Raw genomic sequence first — 24,619 nt, 5'->3', positions numbered from 1 at the left:
AGCACCCTCAGAACAACCATTAGAACACATAAAGAGCCAGAGACAAGTTAAGGTACTTCCCACACAGTAAATGGCAGAGAGCGGGGATGGGAGCCCGATCCCCCCTGACTCCAAAGCCTGAGCATTTAACCACCGAACTGCCCTCCTTCCCCTGGGCCGAGACACATGCCCCCCTCTGCACTGTCCTGCTTGTGCGCGTGCCTGGCAAGGGGGGCGGGGGGGACTGGTCTGGTTTCCTCCACTCTCACTGGTGTCGAGGAGAATGAAATAGTTGAGGGGTGAGTTAAAGCCATGAAAAGGAAGGAGTCTGGCACGCTTGGGGGGACAGCACTACTGCTTGCATTCCTGAACGGTTTCCTGGACTTGGCCTCAGCACTCGTCGCTTTTGTTTCTAGGTACATGTGTTACCTGGAATGGCATGTGGTTGGAGGTTTTTATTTTAACCTGAGCCTATGAGAAATAGGCAGTGGGTTATGGAGAGTCACGATCTGATTGCCTTTAAAATTTGGGCTCCTTGAGATCAGGGCAGGAGGCAGTCAAGCTTAGTGAGGCCAGCGAGTCTTCGTGACAGGGTGCCTGGGGCTCGTTAGAAAAAGTGTACTGAGTGCACACTCGCTTCGAGTTTTCATTGTCTTGTCATTCCCCCTCTACAAAATCGATCAAAACATCCTGGTCGTACGTACTGAGAAGAAGTGATACTAGAAGGGCAGCAGTAAGACACGTACCTTGAATTCCCTGAACACAAATCACAGGTGCCGTGGAAAGTCTCTTGAACTTCTTTTGTATGATTTTGATGGCAAACCTCACTCTTCCTGCGGGTTTTGGCTAGAGTGTGTACAGGAGGCCACGGGTGCTGGGTCAGACAGTGTGTGTCGTGTTCCGTCTGTGACCCTGTGATCCTGTGTCGTCATGACGTAACCCAGAGGACAAACACAGCAGTGGCATCAGCCACGTTCGTTAGTGCATGTGGTGAATTAATAACAGCAACGAGAGAAGGAACCATTAGTTGAGCACTTAAACGTACTCAGCTCCGTGCTCGTTGTTTTACATGACATGATCTCCTTTAATCCTGATCGGTCCTGTAAGTATTCTTCTGCTCATTTTGTAGCTAAGGAAGCTGGGCTTTGGGAAGGATTGTGACCTCTCCCCAGTCACCATGGTTATGATTCAGGTTGGCATGACAGCAGCACCTGCACTGTTTTGCTCTGAGTTGGCGCCTGAAACTCCTAATGTCGTCTCTTCTTCCTCACGCCCACTCTTATTATGTGGTTGATCATCCAGAGGGACTCCTCTAGATTTTGGTACATCTCTTTTGCCACCAAATCTCACCCACTCCTTTGAGTGTCTCTTGCCTGTATAAGATGCTTATGTGCCATTCAATCAAGTGTACAAGTTGTCGTTTAAATACTGTCTTCCGGGGCGCCTGGGTGTCTCAGTCTGTTAAGCATCTGCCTTCGACTCATGTTATGATCTCCAGGTCCTGGGATCGAACCCCATGTCTGGCTCCCTAGCAGGGATTCTGCTTCTCCCTCTCCCTCTCCTTCTATTGAGTGAGCACTTGCTCTCTCTCTCTCAAATAAGTAAGTAAAATCTTTAAAAATAAATAAATACTGTCTTCTGATAGCGGTTGTCCCATGGAGCCCTGACACAGCACGGTCCGCCACCTTGTGGGCAGACCTTCCAAGTGATGAGCACCCCGCTCTCGTTACTTGACCCAAGAGAGATCTTTTTCTCTCTGCTCGTTACTTGACCCAAGAGAGGTCTTTTTCTCTCTGCCGCTTTCATCTCGGCCCTGCCACTGACTTACCAGTTCCTTAATCTGTCATAGATGGGAGGGACTTTATTGGAAACGGAAAGAAAGGGAACGCTGAGGTAACAGTATAAAGATAAGTAGCGTGTGCAGTTGCTTAGTGTCTAAATGGGAATTTGAACTCAAGTTTACTGGACTTCAGAACCCCATGCTTTCCATCTTACCACATGGGTGTTGACGATTTATGCCTTCCGATGTATCGTGCCCTCAACTTTCGAGGAGGGCCAGGGGCCATAGGACTTGGTGAGTGCCAGGAGAGGTGGCATGTTTCAGAACCAGGCCGCAGCCTGGCTGCCTGGGGGCATCGACATAATGGAACTTTTATGCTTGACCTAATTGCCAGGATAGCTGACGGAGCCAAGGTAGTCGTGTGTTCGCCAGGCAACTGCGGACCCCCCCGCTCAGTGTCAGGACGACAGTGGTAAAAGCGACGAGTGGAAGCAGCCAGAGAAATGCCCTTTCTTCCCCTGCTCCAGGACCGCTGTGTCTGTTGACTTGAAAACTGTTAGGTCCTGCCTTCCTCACTTTTCATCATGTGGTTTCTCTTCACCTTTTCGCTTCTAGTGATCCCACCCCCAGACATCCACATCGACAGCTTTGGTGAGAATTTCCTAAGCTTTACCCTGACCATGGAGAGCGACGTCAAGGTAACGTTGGACTTCCAAACTGGCGGGTGGGTGGGCTCTCCTAGCTGGGGAATTGCTCGCTGCAGCCTGGAATGGTACGATTAAGAAAAACGGATGGCTTGGTCCAGTAAGACCAAAATCCCACGACGAGGTTGGTTCCTTCCCCCGTAAAGAACAACGTGAGTCTTCTCGTGTAATTACTCTGCCTCAGCCTGGTGCCTTTTTTTTTTTTCTTCTTTTCTTAAACCGTATAATTAAATGGTTCACAGCTACAGTGCAAATAAAGAGTTGGTGTTAACAGAATATGTATGCCCTGTAATTTTCAGCTTTATTGGATTTCCTGGTGCTAAGCACTAATGCAGAGGTTCCCACAGTGAAAGAGTCAGATACCTGAGAAACATGCCCACTTACAGCCACTCCGCGTCTTCCCCTTCACGCGCCACCGTCCCCTCCGCGCGGCCTGTCTGCGAGCCAGCACCGCTGTGACCCCCTTTGCGCCTGTGGTTTTCCAAGTGGAGATGCACCTCCCATAATGTTCTGTCTTAACCATTTTTCCTCCCATCCCTCCCTGTCTGTGAAGCTGTGGTGGGACAGAGCTTCCAAGCGATGAGCACTCGTGCCGTTTACTGAACCACAGTTCGGTGGCCTGCCCTTGGCTTCGGAGACCGTTGCTGCAAGCCATGGCTTTCGTATACACGTCTCTATATCGTCTTTGCTCTTAAAAGCGTTTTTATTTTTTTGTCACTTCCCCATATTTAAAGATCTTTAGATCACATCATTTTATGAGCCGAGGACAGTGGGAGCTAAGGAAGCTCCTTTTGCACTGACCTCTTGGCCTTGACTGCAAGGATCACCCGAGGTATCCGTAATTGCCATAATGGAATTATCTTTAAGGTTTTTCCTTTTTCTGCCATTATGAATTGGCTGTTGTCCCTTTTATGCTGCATCAGTTTTTTTGGTTTCATCACATCTATATTGTGTATTATAAATAGTCCCATGTTTGTTTTTAGAGGTAGGCGCAGTATAACGATCCAGCGATAGCACACATGGAACCAAGAAACAACCTGTCCATCCTAAGAAAGGCGAGGCCTAGAGCAGCAATAGCAAAGGGGTGCCTTTTGTCTTTGCTGGGCTCCCTGGCTGTGTACTGTTCCCATAACATGTTTCATGGTTGCTGGCAGGTGAATGGCTACGTGGTGAACCTCTGCTGGGCATTTGACACCCACAAACAAGAGAAGAAAACTTTGAACTTCCGGGGGAGCATCTTGTCACACAAAGGTAACACCTTGAGGCCAGTTGGTGTGCAAGTGGTTGCAGGGAGTAGGGACTCCAGTACTTCCCACAGCAGCAGAGCTTGTGTGGGGGCTGCAGTTCTGGGTGGGCAGAGTGGAGGCACTGCCTCTGGGGGAGGGTCCCCTCAGTGGCTCCTCAGCCTGCTTCCCTAGCTCCTGGAAAGAGGCCTGTACTGATGATTTTGGAGTTCCTAAAGAAAGTTCTGAGAGTGGGCTGCCTGCCCCTCCTTTCTGGTGGGGTTTGCTCCTCCTTTACGTATGTGAAGCGTGCAGGGCGTGGTGCATAGTCGGTACTTGGCGCACGTTTTTGTTGAATGAATGCACAAACTGAACTGAGGGAGGAGGGAAGGTGGTGTCCCACTCCCTCTTGTATCTGTGCACCTGCTGCAGTAGGCCTTTCCGCAGGTGTTCTGTGTGTACCGTTTTATATAACCCCAATAATAATTCCGTGGGATATGCTCATGTCACCGATGAGAACCCACGGTTGAGAAAGTTAATTCCCACAGAAGGTGACGGCACTGGAACCCACGTCTTTTTAATTCCCAAGGCTCTGATCTCACTGTCTCAACGTTGCACTGATAGAAATTGGGAGAATCAGCAACAATAGTCTTCTTAGCTAGTGCCTGAATTATATTAAAGGCTAGCTTGATGCCAGGCATCATGCCAAACACTTTACAGGTGTTTTCTTTTTTTAATCTGTGCAGTAGCAGCTGCTCAGTGCTGTTGTTGTTGTTGTTGTTGTTATTGTTTTTCCAGTTTACAAACAAGGAAATGGACTTAGTTTGAGTATAGATGACCCTGAACAGTCGGGGGTCAGACGGCTCTGACCCTTTAACTTTTAACTCCCCCCCAAAACTTAACTACTCACAGGCTGCTGTTGACCAGAAGTCTTACTGATCGCATAAACAGTTGATTAACACATATTTTGTATGCTCTGTGTATTCTGTACTGTTCTTACAATAAAGTAAGCTACAGAAAAGAAAGTATTTATTTGTCTCTGAAGGGAAGGGGTGAGGGAGAGATAGTCTTAAGCAAACTCTGTGCCTGACGTGGGGCTTGATCCCACGACCCTGAGATTGTGCTCAGAGCCGAAACCCAAGAGTTGGAGGTTAAATCAACTCCACCAACGAGGCACCCTGAAAAGAAAATACTCCTTTTATGTTTTAAAGATTTTATTTATTTATTCATGAGAGACAGAGACAGAGAGAGAGAGAGGCAGAGACACAGGCAGAGGAAGAAGCAGATTCCCTGCGGGGAACCTGATGTGGGTCTTGATCCCAGGACCCCGGGAACATGACATGAGCTGAAGGCAGATGCTTAACCACTGAGCTACCCAGGTGCCCCAAGAAAAGGTTGTTAAGAAAATTATAAGGAAGAGAAAATACATTTACAGCACTGGGCCATTAAAAAACAAACAAACAAAAAAACCTCGAATATGAATAAACCCGCATAGGTTCAAACCCATGTTATTCAGGAGTCAACTTAGTTTTGTATCCTGCCATTCTCACTTTATGTGAAGTTGTAAGAATTTTCTACTCTTGTTAAATATTCCTGGAGACAACTTTGAGTGGCTGCACAGTAGTTCGTGGAATACACGCTATTTAACCATTGCTTTGTCTCTGGGCAATCGGATCATGTATACGTGATGTGTGACGTAATGTCCCAAAGATGTTTGCTCGCCCTGATTCCATGGGAAATCTGGATGAAGACCTTGCAGAATTTTAAGACATTTACCCAAGGCCAAATGGCTCTCTAGGAGTGTTGTCCCAGTTTATACCCCCAGATGGTCAGCTTTAAATCTGCCCATGCGAGTGTATTATGTGTAGTAGTTGTCAGTAAGTAATGCTGGGATGAATGTGTAAAATGATGAAAATTCCTACGTGAGCATTTGAGACTCACTTAAATTGAGAGATTACAGTAAGAAATAGGGTATCAGGGCACCTGGCTGGTTCGGTCAGAAGAGCCTACAACTTGAGATCTCAGGGGTCATGAGTTCAAGCCCCCACGTTGGGTGCAGAGATTTTTTTTTTTTAATTTAAAAAAAAAAAGGCTTAAAAAGTAGGACTTTATATATCAAAACAATTCTTTTTTCACTAAATTTTTAATTCCAGCGTAGTTAACATATAGCATTATATTAGTTTCAGATGTGCCATATAGTGATTCAGCAATTCCCTATATTACTCAGAGCCCGTCAAGATGAGCGTGCTCTTAATCCCTGTCACCCATCCCCCCCCCCCCACCTCCCCTCTGGTTATGTCAGTTTGTTCTCTGTAGTTAAGAGACTGTTTCTTGGTTTGTCAAGATACACACTCTTGACTGACGCCTTCCAGCTCCCTCCCGGCATCTCCTTGTCCCTGTTTTCACAGTTGCCAATCTGACTGCTCATACGTCCTATGAGATTTCTGCTTGGGCCAAGACTGATCTGGGGGACAGTCCTCTGGCATTTGAGCATGTCACGACCAAGGGAGTCCGCCCTCCCGCTCCTAGCCTCAAAGCCAAGGCCATCAATCAGACTGCAGTGGAATGCACCTGGACGGGCCCCAGGAACGTGGTGAGTCAGCCAGGACGGCCGCCTCCCCTGATGCCGGGCCAGGGGGTAGCCCCAGAGCTTTCTCCTCTCTCTCTGTTCCTGCTTCCTCCTTTCTCACCCCAGCACCAACTCTCCTCTCTGTCAGCTCTGTATTACATTCTAGAGGCACCTGCTACCTATTTCCACACCTGGCCTGGCGTCTGAGAGAATGTACTCGAGCTCTTTGCTATTGAATAGATCGTGAGTGTGAAGGGGGGTGGGGGAGGGCGTGTTCTGTGCCTGGGGACTCACCTTGGCTCGTGGGTGTGGTGACACATTAGCAGCAGTGACAGTTGCTCCAGTCTCTCCCTACCTACGTGATCCCCCCCCACCCCCAGGTTGCCTTCTTGGGCTGCTTCTCCAGCTCTGTCCACCCCTGCTCCCTCCCAGTGTCCCCGCTCCACTGGTTCTTTCTTTCTTTCTTTCTTTTCTTTCTTTTCTTTCTTTCTTTCTTTCATTTCTTTTCTTTCTCTTTTTCTTCTTTCTTTCTTTCTTTTTCTTTTTTTGTCATTATGTTTGTTTTTTTAAAGATTCCACTTATTTTTTTGAGAGGGACAGAAATAGTAAGAACATGAACAGGGAAGAGAGGGCTGAACAGGGAGCCCGACGTGGGACTCGATCCCAGGACCCCAGGATCATGACCTGAGCCGAAGGCAGATGCTCAACCACTCAGCTACCCAGGTGCCCCATTATGGATGCATTTTGAGGCACTGTGATCAGATGTGTGCTTTTCTGAGTCTGGTCTTTATTTCCCATACACAGCTGTCTGGGGCTCAGAAATCCTGGTGCCTGTCCCTGATCCATGGCCCCTGTTCCCATGACCTCTCCAGCCTTGCTCAGCTTTCTTCCGGTCCCCAGCTTACCTGCCTGTATGTGCTTCTGTGCCACCCGACCAAGTGCTTACCCGGGCGCTCCAAGCCCATCAAACCCCCAGGCCCTGTTTTAAACTCCCACATGTACCATTGGGGTTGGGAGTGGCTGCATAGAACAGAGCCGAAAGTGACAATGGCTTCAGCACTTTATTTCCCTCCTCTTTAGCAGAAGGTGGAGCCCTTCAGCATCCCTGGGTTTCTACAACAGCAGGTTTGATTGAGGATGATCCCAAGGTGCCTGTGGCATCTGTCCTCAAAGTCACCTTGTGGTCCAGGAGGTCTGGAGCCACACCAGCCTCTGTGTTCTGGGCAGCAGGAGGGCGGGAGGAAGGGCTCCCCGCTCCATGTCCATGAGCTCACTGAGGTCCCACGGGACACCTCTGCTTGTGTCACGTGGCCTCTCCTGGCTTCCAGGGAGGTGGGAAATGGAGATTTTCTTGCAGGTGGCAATTCGCGCTAGCGACCAGGATTCTACTAAGGAGGAGAGGAGCAGTGGGTGTCTTCTGGGCAGCTCCTCACATCCCCACCCGGCTTCGCTCCCTCCTCAGCTGCCCTCCATGAACACACTGGCTCCCCCACCCCCATCAGCACTTCCATCCGTGCTTTGCAAATAGCAGGCCACCTGCTCTGAGAACCCCACTCTTCTCCTACAGGATGTCTTGTTCCGTATTTACAACTCATCCTTTATAATTGTGTCCGTTTTTCTTCTCTGCCCCTCATTCCCCAGAAACGAGCATTTTGAGGGGCACCTGGGTGGTTCAGTCGGCTGAACGTCTGCCTTCGGCTCAGGTCATGATCCTGGGGTCCTGGGATGGAGCCCCAAGTCAGGCTCCCTGCTCAGCTGCAAGTCTGCCTCCCCCTCTCTCATTGCCTCTCCTTGCTCTCTTTCTGAAATAAATAATATCTTTATTAAAAAATAAAACAAGCACTTTGAGGACAGAGAGCACACCATGTTTATCTTGGTGGTGGTGGGATTCGCACCTGCCCAGTGCACCTTCTCTGTAAATAAACACAGAAGGAAGACTTCTCTCTTTTGCGCTCTCCTGAAGCCGTTCCCAGGGCCACCAATTAGGAATGTCAAGAGAATGGCCTTTGAGCTGATGTCCTTTTTCATCCCGTTTGCCAGGTTTATGGTATTTTCTATGCTACATCCTTCCTTGACCTGTACCGCAATCCGAAGAGCTTGACTACTTCCCTCCACAACAAAACGGTCATTGTCAGTAGGGATGAGCAGTATTTGTTTCTGGTAAGTTTCCCGTACCGGGGAGTCCCAAGGAGTTTCTGTGTTTTAGGGATGGTTTAAATCCTGGGCTCCAAGCTCAGGCCCAGGACCTGGGGAGCTGGAAGCAGAACTCCAGGATCCGTGTGTGTGCAGGAGGGTGGCTCCTCTCCTGTAGAAGCGTCAGGTTCCTGCTTGAAGAACAGAATGACCCCATCACCGACTGCAGCTCCGTTGTGGGGAATTGAGAACTCGGCAGGTGGATAAACATTTGCAGGAATGGAGAAACCGCTGTCATCAGATTCCACTTCCAGGACTAGGAATTTAGCTCACGTACTTTTACATGTGTGCCAAGATATATTGTGGAAAAAGGCGTTCGGTAAACTATTGTGATAGCGGAGGATTTGAAACCAGTGAGTCTCAAGAGAAGCCCGGTTAAGAATACAGGGAAAAAAAAAAAAAAAAAAGAATACAGGGCAACCCTTCAAAAGAAATAGAACCAAGGTGGAAAAGGAATCTCTGCTTTTTTTGAAGTAAAACAAGTGAAGAGCCTAAAGATATGTGTGATATTTTCATACTCGTGTAAAAAAAAATTAAGAAAAGCAGGCCATATATACACGCATATGCACATCCTTATGCACACACATGTATCCGTGTTTACCTAAGCGTAGGGCATTTCTGGAAAGAAGCACATAAAACTTGCCATATCTGGGAAAATGGATTAGACATCTGGGGTAGGTAGAGAATTCTATTTTCTATCTAGTTATATATTGATTGAATTTTAATCATGTACGTGTGTCCTTGTTTCGCTGGGGGAAAAAAAGGCTTAGTGCCGACTACATGCAGCCCTGTGGTATTGGTTTCAGGTCCGGGTGGTGGTGCCCTACCAGGGCCCGTCCTCTGACTATGTTGTGGTGAGGATGATCCCAGACAGCAGGCTCCCACCTCGGCACCTCCATGTGGTTCGTACCGGCAAAACCTCTGCTGTCATCAAGTGGGAGTCCCCGTATGATGCTCCTGACCAGGACCTGGTGAGCGAGCGGGCCAGGCATCCAGCCAGCCCTTCCTGTTCTTGACGTGGTTGGCGGGGGAAAGGGATACGTCATGGGGCAGGAAAGCTGGGCGGTAGGAGCTCAGCAGGATGACGTCGCTTCCCCGTATCTGTGTGCCCAAAGATGGGGCCCTTACAGGCGCCTCTTCTGAGTTGTCCCAGCTCCATAATTTCCAGCCGTTACATTTGTTTGTCCCTTGGGTCTTGTCCGCCGTCTCACCTGCCCTTCCCTGACCCTCTAAAGTGGGTTGGCACACAAAGGCCTGGCAGCCAAGCGCAGCTCATTGCCTGTTTTTGTCAGTACAGTTTATGAGAACCAAGCTATGAGCAGTCAAGTCACATGACTGCTTTCACGCCACAAACGGCAGAATTGGATAGTTGTGGGACAGACCATTTGGCCTTCACAGCCTATAGGTATTTTCTACCTGAACCTTTACAAAAAAGTTTACTGGCTGGTCCCTGCTCTGAAAGAAGAGGCAAAGGGTGCCTGGGTGGCTCAGTTGGTTAAGCGTCCCGAGTCTTGATTTCAGCTCAGGGTCGTGAGATAGAGCCCTGGGCTGGGCGTGGAGCCTGCTTGAGAGTCTCCCTCTGCCCCTCTCCCCCTCCAGAAAAACTAAAGTTAAAAAATAAATAAAAGAAGAGGCACTAATTCTGGAAAACAGCTCCCATCTTCCTTTGGCCCAGGCTGCTTTTCCCTGCCTCTCCCTTGTCCTGGGGGTGGGTGGTTTTCTGTGCTCGGTTGCTGGCGGTTGGGCTTCTGGTAGCTGCCCCATGGCCTTGCACTTGCCCTTGCCTCTGTGTAGGTAAATGGCAACCAGGGAGTGCCTAGAATTTGTTGTCCTCTTGTGTGTCTTCTGACCACACTTGGAACAGTGACTGCTGGGGAGTCACCCTAAACACTGAATGAGAACTCTTCTTGTGCCCGTTCTCACCTATGTGCAGAAGCCACGAGAAAAGTGACTTCCCAAGGTCATTTTTTTGGGTCGAATTAACAATTCTGTGCACGTTTCTGGGAGCAGGTGCTTGTTCCAGGTGCGGACCCGGCTTCCCCAAAGGCTTTTCAGAGAACAGAGCCAGGCTGCAGGCCTCAGAAGATTGTTGCTGTGGGTCACAGCACTGACATGCTTTGGTTACATCGTCCACCCCTGAATGGCAAAGAGTAAAAAAAATAATAATAATAAAAAATAAAAAGAAAATCCAAGTTTCTGGTAACCATGAAGGTCTCTTTTTTTCTTGTCCCAGTTATATGCAATTGCTGTTAAAGATCTAATAAGAAAGAGCGATAGGAGCTACAAAATAAAATCCCGCAACAGTACCGTGGAGTACACCCTGAACAAGTTGGAGCCCGGAGGGAAATACCACATCATCATCCAGCTGGGGAACATGAGTAAAGATTCCAGCATAAAAATCACCACAGGTAAATGGGAGAGCAGTTAGGGTCCCTCCACACGACAAGGGACCTGCAGGGCTGCTAGGACACCCGCCGACACAGAACCTCTGTCCAGGTGCAGACTCCCCCACAGTGGGCAGCAGGGTGGGGGGCCCAGTGCCTGGGCTGCAGGGTGGTGGACGGGAGTGGCTGTTCTCCATCCACTGTGTCTCTTTGCCCTCTCCTTTGCCCAGCTGGTTTGGACCCTTCTAGGGGAAAAGAGCAGGAGGCCCAAAAAGGGTTAGGAATGAAAACTGGGTATTCACCGCAAAAGCCACGAATGGGAACCTGGGGTCGAAGTCACATGGTTCCTCATGGCAATGATGTGTGGCCGAGGAAGGAGACCAGTACCTGTGGAGTAGCATGAAGGGGACTTGCTGGCCCCCGGGGGGCTCGGCAGTCAGGCTCTGGTTCCGGAGGAAGGTAATAAGCTCAGGTCCTGGGGCCGGAGCAGAGACAGCGACGGAGTGTCCGGGATGGAGGCTCAGCCCCACCGGGCCAGCGGGGTGAGCAGCGGGACTTACTGCGCCACCCCAGGGCTCCGTGTTCACGCACAGTCCCCGGCCCCTCACCGAGCTGAGCTCTGAGGCTCCTCAGGCCCTGGGAGGGGACTCGGGAGAGCAGGAACACAGGCTAGAACCAGAGCAGCGCTCCAGCAGGGGTTTAAAACCGTGGCCCATCCCATCCCATCCCGTCCCTTCCCTTTCTTGCCCACCCAGTTTGGTTTTGGCCATCTGTGCTTCTGAGGGCCATGAAATTAGGAACCGTCCAAATCTTTGAATAAAGGTATTAATAAATCAACAACAAATGAGGTGCCGGTTGGGATGTGTCTACCAGGTGCTAGGCTCTCTGCTAAGCAACACGTGTGTTTTATTTCTTCCTTAGTCTAGCCTTCCAAGTTAGTATTAGTTTTTTTCTTTTTTAAATGTTTTATTATTTTAGGGAGAGCAAGCATGAGCAGGCCGGGGAGGGGGAAGAGCAGAGGGAGATGGGGAGGGAGAGAGAATCCTGAGCAGGGTCCACGCTCAGCACAGAGCTCAGCACAGAGCTCGACGTGGGGCTCGATCTCACGACCCACAGGATCCCGACCTGAGCCGAAACCAAGAGTCGGACGCATAACCGACTGAGCCCCCCAGGTGCCCCTCAAGTTAGCGTTATTTAACCTCTCTCGGACAGACAGGAAAACGGCGATTCCAGTATACAGCCACCGACTGCATGCTGTTTATCTTTAATTTTCAGTTTCATTATCCGCACCTGATGCCTTAAAAATCATCACAGAAAATGACCACGTTCTTCTGTTTTGGAAAAGTCTGGCTCTGAAGGAGAAGCATTTTAATGAAAGCAGGGTGAGTTCCTCCCTCCTTCTCAATGACTTTGGGAATCTAATTGAAATGCAGTTTTAGAGATGAGCTCGTTAACAGCATGCTGGCAGAGATGGGGGAAAAGAACAGGGCAAGGGAGTAAACTTGAGGATTAAAGGACCATTTTCTGTGGGCTTGCTCATTAGCAAAATGTTTATACTGCCCATTAAAGACGAGAATCTCTGCACTAAGCACTTTGCATTCCTGAACTTGTCTTCCCCTAAAGACCAGGAAACGGGCTGGAACCCCCCCCTTCCCCCGGGCCTTATGATGCTGGGTGCATGCTGGGTGTAGCTCAGCGTCGTCGGAACCAGGGCCCCATCCTTTGCAGCCAGTCTGAGAGCTGGGCTGTGGCTTCAGTGCTAGGAATGACCTACAGCCTCAACCTAGCCTCGCCTTTTCTTTCCGGTGATGTTTGAGGGAGTGGGATGTGCTTGTAGAGAGTCTGTTGACATATGGAGGACCCCACCCTGTTTTGTCTTGTCATTGGCAGACCCATTACTGGATTCACAGAAGGAAGTGGGAGAAAGAGAGCGACACGGGGAATAGATCTGCCACCCAGAGGTGGACAGGTTCTTGAGTGGGCCTGGCTCATCCCCATGGTGGGCAGAGCATGAGCTAAATAGAGCCGATAAATCAGCTGTGGCTCTTTCCGGGGTAACGCTGAGGGCACAGAGCGCGCGGGGTTTATAAACAGTCACTGTGCATAAAGCCAGAAGTACAGCTACTTTAAACTTTGAAGATTCTCCCAACTCTCCCAACTGAGACATCTAAGTGGGTAATCTACTCCAATTTAAAGCAAGCGTTCGAGCAGTTCAAATCAGAAATACTCTGATTTAGAAAAAAGTATAGGTAACAAGAACCCCAGTAGTGGTGAGCAAAAGAAAGAAAGGACCCAACCTCACCGATAATGTGAACAACAAGGATAGGACGCCGTCCCATTAAACAGGCTACATTTTGGGGGACAAAGTATCACCAGCATGAGTCGTGGTCGGGGAGGTTGGCACCTTTGGAAAAATGAAGTGGTTCTGCCTTCCGTAAGGCACTTTCATATAACATATTAGGAACATAAAAAGCGTTCACACCCTGTGACCCAGCAATTCTTTCAGGATCTTTTTTTTTTTTTTTTTAAGATTTTACTTATTTATTCATGAGAGACACACAGAAAGAGGCAGAGGGAGAAGCAGGCTCCATGCAGGGAGCCTGATGTGGAACTCGATCCAGGACCCCGGGAACACGTCCTGGGCCGAAGGCAGATGCTCAACCGCTGAGCCAGACATCCCTCAGGATCTTATTCTAAAGAAACAATGTACATCGAGAATTTGTGTACGAGGCTGTTCAGGGCAGTTCTATTTCTGATAGCAAGAAAGAGGGAATGACCTTAATGTCCAACAGAAGAGGACTAGTTAAATAAATGTCAGTGGATGTTTGCATCATTTAAATATTTTTCCTTATACCTTTAAGTATTTTGCAAGAGTTCTACAACAAATATACATTAGATAGAAAATAATTCATGCTGGCTTATAAAGGAGATTGCAGGAGTGGGGTTCCAGGTGGATGGGGTTGGGAGGCCCGGTTTGGAAGCTGGTGGTCATCAGGGAATCCCTCCTGGGTGGCAGCAGCCTGGCTTTCAGGTTGAGGTGGCGGGTCAGTACTTCAGTCCCAATGGAGGGAGGGTTCTGGCATGAGCATGTAGCACGGCCTCCTTTCCCCCAGGCTTTTACAGTTCAGGGAATAGACAGGCCAGTGGAATGGGGACCAAGAGACCGTGAGTGCGCAGTGGGGCCTAACATGGGAGCAGAGATCAGAGAGGAGGTCTTTGGGAGGGGGGCTGGCGGGGTGGGAGTTGGTAGCTTTAACACCAGAATGCTCGGAGATTAGCAGGGCAGCCCAGTAGTCCGTTCTGATCCCAGCCTGATCTCGAAGCATCTTCTATTCAAGGCCAGGTTGGTCCGGGGCCACCATCAGCCTCAAGGAGCTGGGGAGCGAGCCTGGGCTGCCAGTGGAGTTCCCACGCGCTGTTCTACTGAGAAATGTCCTGACTCTTCTTCCCTCACTGCTGGCGTCCCCTGCCACCTGGATTTATTATGAGTCAAATCCCATTACGGCGAGCTACTGCTGAATTGTCCGGATTCTTTGTAGCATTTGATATTGTGTGAGATGAGTGGACTGTTGACCAGCACTTTGAATGTGTGCTGGAATATTTGTTAAAATGGCTTTTATGAAGGCTACACTTTTCACTTCCACTTTGCAGCTCGTAAGGGGGCGTGGTAGTTATTTGAGACGTTTGCGATGGGAAAATTGCCATTTTCTGAATCCACTATCTCAGCGGTAATGTGAAAAGATCTAGTAAGAAACCCGGAGTGCTTTAGCATCTAGAAAAGCCTGCAATAAGGAGCTCACATAAAGTTGGAACCAGTAATAGAAGCTGTCAGATTCCTTATTTAACTTCTTGAACAATCTTTCGTGTCTTTGTTTTCAGGGCTACGAGATACACATGTTTGATAGTGCCATGAATATCTCAGCATACCTTGGGAATACTACTGACAACTTCTTTAAAATTTCCAACCTGAAATTGGGTCATAATTACACTTTCACTGTGCAAGCAAGATGCCTTTTTGGCAGCCAGATTTGTGGGGAGCCTGCTGTCCTGCTGTATGATGAGCTGGGGTCTGGTAAGTCACGCATGTGGTCACTTTCCGTCTTCAGTTCGGGGGAACTAGATGAAGGATGTAGCAGGGTTTGGTGAATATGTATCTTCTTTTAAGATTTTATTTGTTTGAGAGAGAGAGAGCGCGCGTACGTACTTGTGTGTGCACAAGAGCAGGGGGAGGGGCAGAGGGAGAGGCAGAGAATCCCGAGCAGACTCTGTGCTCAGCACGGAGCCCGACACAGGACTCTAGATCATGACCCGGGCTGAAATGAAGAATCGGGTGCTACCCAGGCACCCCAATATGTGTCTTTCTAAAGTGCATTTAAAATATTCTTTCTGGGGCAGTTGGGTGCCTCAGAGGTTGAGCATCTGCCTTCAGCTCAGGTCATGGTCCTGGGGTCCTGGGATCGAGTCTCATATCGGGAGATTACATTAGCCTCCTAATCACGGCCTTGCTTCTCCCTCTGCCAGTGTCTCTGCCTCTGTGTGTCTCTCGTGAATGAAGAAATAAAATCTTTAAAAATAATAATAAGAGAAATTAAAGGCATGCATATTGAGATATTAGACCGGACTTGCAAGAAATGGCTGCGTTCTGGCCTGTTGATGAACATCTGGTTGGGATGAGTCCCTGGGTAGCCAACGAGCCTTCCCTGTGAGGCACAGGCCTCGCCTGTACCCCTTTGCCAGATACCAGGGAATAACCTCAAGCCTGAGGAGACTCCTTATGGGACCTGAAAAGTCCACTGTGCTTCCTTAGCTACAACTGACTCCCAAGTTCTGTTTCCTGCCCTCTGCCTCAGACCTTCCCCAGGATGTTCTAAGACTGGCCCAGACCCAACAGGGGGATGGATGGCTTTGCCCTAGAGCCCTCTTGGGGCAGATCTACCAGTACATCAGCATCGAGCTGGCATTTGTTTAAGATACGAGGAAGTGAGCATCATCGTTAGGTCACAGACACCGCACTGGCTCTACAAAGAGCATGTTAGAAATGTGGAACGTGTACAGAAAGGTTCTCTCTTTCATCTAAGTAAAAAACAAAACAAAACAAAACCCTCATAAAACTTCATGAGCTGTTAAGTCAGTGTTGCAGTAAAGGAATCTCGTTTGTATCACTTAATGGAGCTTCAGGTAATTGCAGTTCAGAGTGACTTTGGTGCCAAGTAGGGGGAAGTAATTGCAATCTCGTTAATTAGTGGTCTGATTTCACATCCTCTTATGTAAGGCAAGCAAGTGGTCTTAAGTAATAATGCTAATGAAATCAATGTTGATACCCCAACAAAGGTCTCCCTTCCAAGAGATTATCTAAATAAACAACAAGGCCGTGATTAGGAGGCTAATGTAATTACCGTATTTGCATGCACAAGGCCCGTGGTCTCGCAGCTCGTGGCACGGCGTCGGGAAAACAGGCAGGCATCGCAGGCAGGCACATGTCACGCCAGGCAGGCGGCTCGGGTAACTGTTGGCAAACCCGTAGCTGTTTTTGGTGGGTGGGTGTTGAGCGGCCCGGTGGGTCCTTCCGCCCTCACGTCGGAGGCTTACGTGTTGGCCTCTGGCCTTGGCAGGTGGGGGCGCCTCGGCGTTCCAGGCCGCCAGGTCTACTGACGTCGCTGCCGTGGTGGTACCCATCCTGTTCCTGATTCTGCTGAGCCTGGGGGTCGGGTTCGCCATCCTGTACACAAAGCATCGGAGGCTGCAGAGCAGCTTCACCGCCTTCGCCAACAGCCACTACAGCTCCCGGCTGGGCTCGGCCATCTTCTCCTCCGGGGATGACCTGGGTGAGTGGGGCAGGGCACGTGGGGCAGGGCGCGTGGGGCAGGGCGCATGGGGCATCCTCCCAGCTCAGACCCCGCAAAGCCAGCTCCTTGGTTAGGAAATACCTCTTCTGACGCTAGCGGGGTGACTCGTGAGCCAGGGATCTCACTGCTTTAGGTCAAATCAGGTGGAGCCCTTCGCTTTGCACTTGCTTCTAAATTAAAATACCTGTAGTCCCTTCCGTGGTGTGGTCCAGGCCCGAGATCGGGAGCAGGTTTTGTGGAAGAACTGGTACAGGAAGGAGAGATAGGCCCTGGGCTGTGGATGCTCCCCCAAAGCATCAGCAGATCGTCAAGAATTTCTGAGCCCTCTCACCCTTCATGGATCTGGAGGTCTTGATATCTTTGAAGAGCCTTGTCAGGAGAGGAAGTCACGCTTTCCCAGATGACTTCTGTCCGAAGAAGGCCTTTCCGTCGGGCTGTCTTTCTGATAGCTAGTGAAACCCTCTCGGCCATTCTTTTTTTACCCATAACGTGGTATGGAAAAAAGAAAGAAATATCCCATTTAAAGTGTCTACGTGCTCCAATTACTAAATGCCAATAGAGCCAGTAGACCACTTGATCTAATAAATCAGGTGTGTTTGGGGATCTTCCCCAAACTCATGATAAATGTGATTTTTACATAGCCATTTTTTTTTGTTTGTGAAATACTTGTGTATTCCCTGTTCATTGAGCATTTGTATCACCTCTGCACCCTCCTCTTCTCAGTTTCCTGTCTCGCTTCGTACAAGTATTTGGTCTGCCTTCATGAATGGGGTGGGTTCTTTGCATCTGTTAGTGGGGACAAAAGGAGTTGGACCCATTGGGATACCACACAATGATCACTGAATGTGGATCACAGGATGGTACCGGGGGCCGCAAGGAGACATCCATTAGTCTGGGAAGCTGTCCTTAAAGAGTTTAAACCCCTCTAAGATCTCTTCCCTTAGAGCGGTGTGGGTTCAGGAGGAGAAAAACAGATTATGAAATTTCACTGTGTGAACATAAGGTGTGGATCATTCAAATTAGGGGAGCCAGATCATCCACTGGGCTTTTGGGTAGGTAATAAGATTCTCCTTCCTAAGGGATTTACTTTCTTTATCTGGCTAAGTTCAAGCTACCATCAAAATAAGCCCGGCCACCCGCTGATGAGGAGAAGATGACCCAAGAGTGTCAGTGGGGAGCTGAGCTGGGTTTTAGCTTTGGCTACCGTGCCTGGTGGGCTGCATACTGATTTTCCGGGCTGGGGCTCTTGATGGTGTTGGGGCGTGGCTGGGGAGCAGTGGGAGCTGGGCTTGGGTGCCAGTCCACTGGAACTCACCAAAGACCGACTCTTTTGCCTTTAGGAGAGGATGATGAAGATGCTCCTATGATAACTGGATTTTCAGACGACGTCCCCATGGTGATAGCCTGAAAGCTTTCCTCACTAGAAACCAAATGGTGTAAATATTTTATTTGATAAAGATAGTTGATGGTTTATTTTAAAAGATGCACTTTGAGTTGCAATATGTTATTTTTATATGGGCCAAAAACAAAACAAAACAAAAAAAAAAAGGAAAGAAAGGAATGAATACACTTTGTAGTAATCAACTGTGAACTTCAAACCAGGTTGATTTTAGTAACCAAATTGCTTTGATTTCGTATTAATGTAGTCTTACAGGGCTGTGCTTGCTGGGCATGCTTTTAAGTCTGTGAGATAATTTTGGTTCAATAAATTGGCCGTTCTTTTTATTTTTCTAAGACACAGAAATGTATTTAAATAAAAAACTTCAAGAGAGGGTGATGGGTGAAATCCCTCCCACCCCCGCTCATTGAAAGTGTGCTCAAATTTTAAATTTTGTTCGGATTTAGTTTCTATGAAAGTGTTTGCGTGTATTCGGGGAGGGGGGGTGGGGAAGGGAAGGTTCTTTTCTGTAATTTTGTTAATTTATTGGGACTCCGTAAGAGGCAAGGCTTTAGTGGTCATCTGACTCTGCACGTCACGAGGGGTCGCAGGGCTTAGAGGTGGGGACCAGAAGCAGTTTCGTTGCCGTTCGCGGAACAGGCCGTTTTTGTTCGCTTGTGTGTCACTTAATGGTGTTTGGCAGGAGAGCACATTGACTCATTGCTCAGTTTCAGTTAAACAGAGCTGCAGCTCGGGAGGCCCTGCAAGCCACAGCATCTTCTCTTACGTTACTGGACAGAATCTCACTGTATACGCCTCTGCACAAGATGTAGCCTTCGGCGCTACACGATGACAGCACTGCTTCGTTATACACTGGTGTCATGGTCATTGCCACAAACGACTCTGCTTGTGGGAGAGTTCCAGATCTGTGCCATGATAGATACACTGGCAGATCGAGTACCTACTTTGTCCTTTGCGGATATTTGGTTTTTACTTAACCACCGAAGAATCTCGAAACCTCGAATGTAAAGTTTTATATTTATGTTGAGGGTGGCTACTTACTGTCTTGAAAGCTCTACACCTGATATATGCAGTCATTTTGAATTGGGTCAGTGCCTTCTCTCTCTCTCTCTCTCATTCTCTCTCTCTCTCTCTCTCTTTCTTTCCTTCCACCTCCTTCCCCCCCCCCCCGTACCCCTACCCAGTGCAAAGAGTGCCATTCACACATGGATACAGGAGATGGGTGGATTGGAGACCATTCTATCCAATTGACAGTCGCAGCAACACTACAGTTTATTCAGTCTGTAGAACAAACTGAGCTTTTAAAAAATTTTTCCTTCTGCCTTTCAATGCCACCCCGGTATTCAGATCATGGCCACTTGATAGGTTTGTGGAATCCACCGTGGATTGATGCTCGTAGGCACCAATGTCCAGTGCTGCCGTGACTCCTACTGTATGAGCCTCACTGCAGAACTTCTCAGCGGAGAAGCCTTGAGCTCTGGGGATATTCCAAAGTCATATTTCTGAATATACATCCTTTATATGCAAGCTTTGTAAAGGCCCCATCTCCTCTGAGGTGCACTGTATCACCTTCTCACAAGTATTTGCTTTCTTTAAACCAAAAGTATCATTCTTGTGTGAGAATATAGTTTTGTTCTATCTAGTGATTGCCTGGAAAACAAAGAGCCAACTAAATTCTTTTAGTTTTAAAAATTTTAATTTATATATATATATAGAACAAAGAGTATTTTAAACTGTAGACACGTAGTATGTCATGTGCTAAGGCCCCATGTTATTTTAACAAGTGGTGATCACGATGAGCCTCCTTCCAGCATTTTTTCCCCTTCCTCTGTGACTTTTTTAAAGAATGGCATTTCTTTGACTTTATCCCGTCTTATCTTGGAGTTTTGTTCAAAACTCCTAAGCGCTGCCCCCCCCCCCCCTTTAAGTGAAGCTCTTTAAGTAGCTGAAAGATGAAGTCAGGTGGGAGGCAAAGTCATTTAATTGAAGCACTAGAAAGTATATTTTCTTCTTTTCTTTTTCTGCCGACTTTTTGTTGGCATTCGTAAAAGCTGATATAAAAGGCTCTGAGACTTCATTTTCCATTATTCTGTAGGCAAGCCTTTTTCCAGAGCCTGTGACTCCGGTGGACAACGTGAGATATTTCTGAGCATCCGGTCGTTGTTAGCAGTGCCTCCCAGGGCCAGCCCACAGTACTGTATAGACCGGCCATTCCTCTCCCCCCAACCCTCCCCCCAGAATATGCCACTGTGCTGTTTGAGAAAAAGCAGCCTTTTAGGGCTAGAGTATTTTCTATAAACAGAAGAGCTACGTTTCTGAAGACTAAGCTAGGTAGATGCAGCTATGTGTAAATTGTATATTTTTATGAACTTTTCACGCACGCACTCTTCCTTCTGCATAGTTTGGTGGGCTTTGGGTGTACACCTGCCATCTGCAAGAGTCCAGAGGTTGGAGTGGCCATAGGAAATGAGAACACAGAGTATGTGCAGCCTTTGAAGGGACCCGATAATTGTCTTCACTGTGACCGATTGGAGCCCCTGGTGGTTTGTGAAGAAGGGGCTTTTTATTTTTATTTTTTTGTGTACCTTTGTTGGAGATGCCACCTCAGAAGTTCACACTGTACCAGGAAAAGATTTCGTTCTCTCCCAGCCCACGTTAGAGTGTCCGAAGCCCACATCCACGTGGACTACATGGGCCACCAACGGACCACTCCAGTTTGGCAGGCAAGGGGATTGTGTACAGATTTTCTCTGGAAGCTGATTTTTGCCCCTTTATATCTTGAATGCCCCTTGAGCCTTATGAGATACGGGTCCAGGCGGATGAAATGACAGAGAGTAGAATTCTGCAGAAGAGTCCGGGGAAGAGCCCTGTCTCTGCAGATGTTTCCAGACAGGTGAGAAGCTCCACTAAGTACAGGCTGTCCTGACATACTGGGTACAAGGTTATATGATGCTGGGTAACTGGATGAAACTTTGGACTTTGGGAAGAGAGGTGGCTGGGATTCCATCTCTGCCCATATCACTAGGGACATTTAGATGGGAGAGGTGTGGGACACAGCTCTGTGTTCTCTCCTGCCCATCATCCTGGCCTACTAGGTTTAGGCTGTGCTTCAGCCATCTAAGGAATGTAACCCGTCTCAAACAGTGGCCATTTGGGGGAGACCTGGGGAGAGTGATGGTGTGGTTAGGCTCTTACAGATAATCACCCACTCCCCCTTGGAGAATCCTGCCGTCAAATATTCACCCAGCGGTCACTCTATCCTGTAAGATTACAGTCCCAGTACATCCTTAAGGGCAGATACCTCATCTTGTTAGCTTTGGTTGGTCACTCTCCTACTCATGGTGTGATGGTGAATCCCCAAGAAGATTTTTCTCTTCCTCCGGCAGACCTGGGAAACCCATCAGAGAAGGGGTCTGGAAGAGAAGTCAACTGAATACCATCTCCATATTGATTTTCAGAATTGACTCTAAAACTCTGTGCAGAATCTTCACTTTGTTGGGATTGTATCTTGACATTCCTAGTATGTTATTTTTATTAAACTGGAGTGTGTGCTGCCTTTCAGGTACAACTTTTGTGTAATAAGAGCCAGTGCATTAAGTTTATATAGACTACTTTCTATGCAAGACTGAGATATGGAATAGATAGCAAGAGGTACGGATAGTTGGGTACGTAGACAATGAGCATGTTCTCAGAATGGAAGCCACCATCGGATGTGGGTTGAGGGAGGATAGGTTGTGTATATGTTTCCGCCCACTAATTTCAAGCAGCCATATTATGAATTAAATCCTCAGAGCCAAGTAACCCAAGAATGGTATTCGTTTCATGTTATAATGATGCAAATGGGATAAGTGTGAGTGCTGAAGTGGAACATCATTCTCAGATATTCCATGTCATTTCTCATTTAAAGACTCTTGTTAGGAATTATTAGAAACTTTAGGCAAAATTGAAGTATTGGCAGCAAAATAAAGGCCTACTCTGTTCTTATTTAAAGTGAAACACTGTATTCTTGTTTCCCTCCAAAGTGAAATTAGGCATTTATGATTTCAATCGCCTTGATACGTTTCCAAATCACCGATTTATGCTGAAGATTTTACTATATTGTTGCACAATTTTACGATAATTTTTGTCTCAATGTCAACTTTTTTCACTGAATAAAAATTTAACTGGGTCAAGGAAACACCTCTACGAAAATCTACTCTCTACGTGTGTCTCGAGTTGTTCTTTTGAGTGCAATAAAGATGGTTAATACAGTCTCCCAATGCCATTCGATTTGCCCATTTTAGAAGGATGTTTATTTCATAGACGAGAGAACACAGAGACCTGGAACATTTTTGTTATTAACAAGGTGGTCTCAGGTGGTGGCTCCTTGAAGAACACGATGCCTTTGTGTTGGCTGAGGAGTGGGGAGATGTCAAGGCGGCTGTTTTGAAGTAAATAGAATTATTCCACGGGAGCAGCAGCTCCCTTAAAGCTGTCACTACATTTGCTAAGACACCATTTGCTAAGAAGGCAATTTTCAAGCCTAAGAGAAGAAAGCACAGCAGTGTGATGCGCTCTGTGCCAAAGAGCACTCCGAGGAGGTTTCCCTGGGAGGTGGAGTCAGAAGAATTCTGCGTGCTCCTCTGATGGGTAGATGAATGGCAGGTGGACCCATCAGTCAGGACTGGAGAATATGGAAGGAGGGGGGGCCCAGGTGTTTTTAATTCAACAGATCTGCTAGTTTGCTGCTTTTGTTTAAACACTGAGCCAAAATAGAACTGAAGGACTACCAACCCTTTTTGTAGGAGATGAAAAAGAGGCTCAGAGAGGTTAAGTAACTGGCATAGGGGAAACCAGAGTGTGAAGGGCAAAACCAGCTCCCAGAGCCAGGGACTTGTAACCCCAGATGCTGCCCCCCTGCCACGGTTCAGTCAGAACACAGTCCGGCACCTCACACCCTGAGGAATCCCAAGCATGAGTTTACCTGGTCATGGCCTTGCCCGTAAGTTTCTGGGCTTGGATAATTTGTCAACACGTTAGTGAGTTCATCTCTTGTGGGCAAATGCAGTTTAACCAAGCTCATGAGACTGATCAGCAATGAAATAATGCCCATCTATTAGCTCATCACGGCCAACAGTCCTGTCACTTAGGATGTTAGCACGGCCAGTGCATTCTCCCCCTGTAGGGCCATCTACCCAGGAAGCAAGCCACACACAACTAGAAGGTTGCTTAGTGACATAGACTCAGAAAAAAGGAAATGGGAGGGATCCAGGCGAGAATAGTGGTTGCCCAATAAATATTGAATGAACGAACAAATGACACTCCACTATGAGAATAATCTGCTCCACATGAAGTTAGTATTGGAAACCTTCCGGTTGCTACTCTCCGTATCCGTTTCTATTTAAGAAAGTCTTGCCAGTGGGGACTTGATCCTTAAGTCCCTTCAGTAAAGGTTCCCCTTGACAGGGCCTGGGCACTGCCCGTATCTGCCACTCTTTTTTTTTTGGTGGGGGGGTGAGGAGGTTGTGGTTGAGCACACTCCTCCCCTTTCACTAAAACATTATATAGCTAATGTAAATCAAGTCAGACTGGGTTACCATAAAATCTGGCTTGAGAGCCACTGTATCTGTAAGATTACCTATTATGTGTTGGGTTTAAAGTTCAACTCTGGGAGGACATGGTTTCCGAGTCCTAGGGGGACACAGTGTCCCCCCCAATTCTGACTTCCATTCCCCAGTTCACATCATATTAAAAATGGAAAGATTGCTAAAAGCAGATCGCCTGATGTTAAAAGAAAAACTAAGAATAGTTAAGCTGTCATAAATAGGACTATCTATATATATGATATGAGATATATATGATCTTATATTATAAGTCCGTCTATATAGGACTTCTCAACAACTTGAGGCCCTTTACCCTAAACCCTGTAGAGCCCATATGGATGGTCTTACACATTTAGTAGCTCACTTGGTTAGAATAATAACAGTTCCCTTCCCCGCAGCCTCTGGGCTTTGCCAGTCATTGTGCTAAACTCTAGAAACATCTTTCAATTTTAAAAGCGATCCTATGATTTAGGTTATTAATCTTTGTTTTAAAAGATGAGTTACATTAGTCTCCAGAGGAGGGGAGAGGGAGAGTAACCATGATATCTCACATGTAAGTGGCAGCAGAGTCCAGATTTGAACCTAGATTTATTCCGTTCTTAAGTTTGTGTTATTCACTATGCTGCTTTGCCCTTTTGGTTTCAGTATTAGAGGTCTGTAATAGTAATACTATCTGGTTAGGGAACTTAAGGGCACAGGTAATACAGTTTTAAAGAATTTCCCCCAGAAAGATTACAGATGACATTTGGAGACATAAAGAGATATACTTAAATTTCTTTGCAAAACCATTTAAGTGGAACACAATATTCCCCAAGATGACAGATCAATGAAACCTTTTTTTAAAAAAAGGAAAATGTTTTTGTAAAGAATTGAGTACTTAGAACACAGAGAATTCTTTTCCTTTGTGACAATCCAGTTAGATTTTATCAAAACCCCTTGCATCTTGAGAAAAGAATGTTG

At 47.5% G+C, this 24,619-nt stretch overlaps 1 protein-coding gene across 4 annotated transcripts in view; it reads left to right on the top strand.

Moving 5' to 3' along the window:
* SORL1 (sortilin related receptor 1) overlaps window positions 1-22,272 on the top strand; it is a 214,140-nt gene extending 191,868 nt beyond the window's left edge. For all 4 annotated transcript variants that reach the window (XM_072729512.1, XM_072729511.1, XM_025999033.2 and 1 more), the window contains exons 39-48: window positions 2,375-2,457; window positions 3,618-3,714; window positions 6,095-6,279; window positions 8,296-8,415; window positions 9,255-9,419; window positions 10,682-10,856; window positions 12,108-12,214; window positions 14,712-14,904; window positions 16,445-16,657; window positions 18,019-22,272. In XM_072729512.1, coding sequence (XP_072585613.1) covers window positions 2,375-2,457; window positions 3,618-3,714; window positions 6,095-6,279; window positions 8,296-8,415; window positions 9,255-9,419; window positions 10,682-10,856; window positions 12,108-12,214; window positions 14,712-14,904; window positions 16,445-16,657; window positions 18,019-18,086 — 1,406 coding nt within the window. In that variant the 3' untranslated portion in view covers window positions 18,087-22,272. The remainder of the gene's footprint in view (window positions 1-2,374; window positions 2,458-3,617; window positions 3,715-6,094; window positions 6,280-8,295; window positions 8,416-9,254; window positions 9,420-10,681; window positions 10,857-12,107; window positions 12,215-14,711; window positions 14,905-16,444; window positions 16,658-18,018) is intronic.
* The last annotated feature ends 2,347 nt before the right edge of the window (window positions 22,273-24,619 follow it).

Source organism: Vulpes vulpes, chromosome 12 (genome assembly GCF_048418805.1).
Source record: "Vulpes vulpes isolate BD-2025 chromosome 12, VulVul3, whole genome shotgun sequence".
Classification (NCBI taxonomy): Eukaryota; Metazoa; Chordata; class Mammalia; order Carnivora; family Canidae; genus Vulpes; species Vulpes vulpes.
This window is presented reverse-complemented; position numbering and strand designations above follow the sequence as displayed.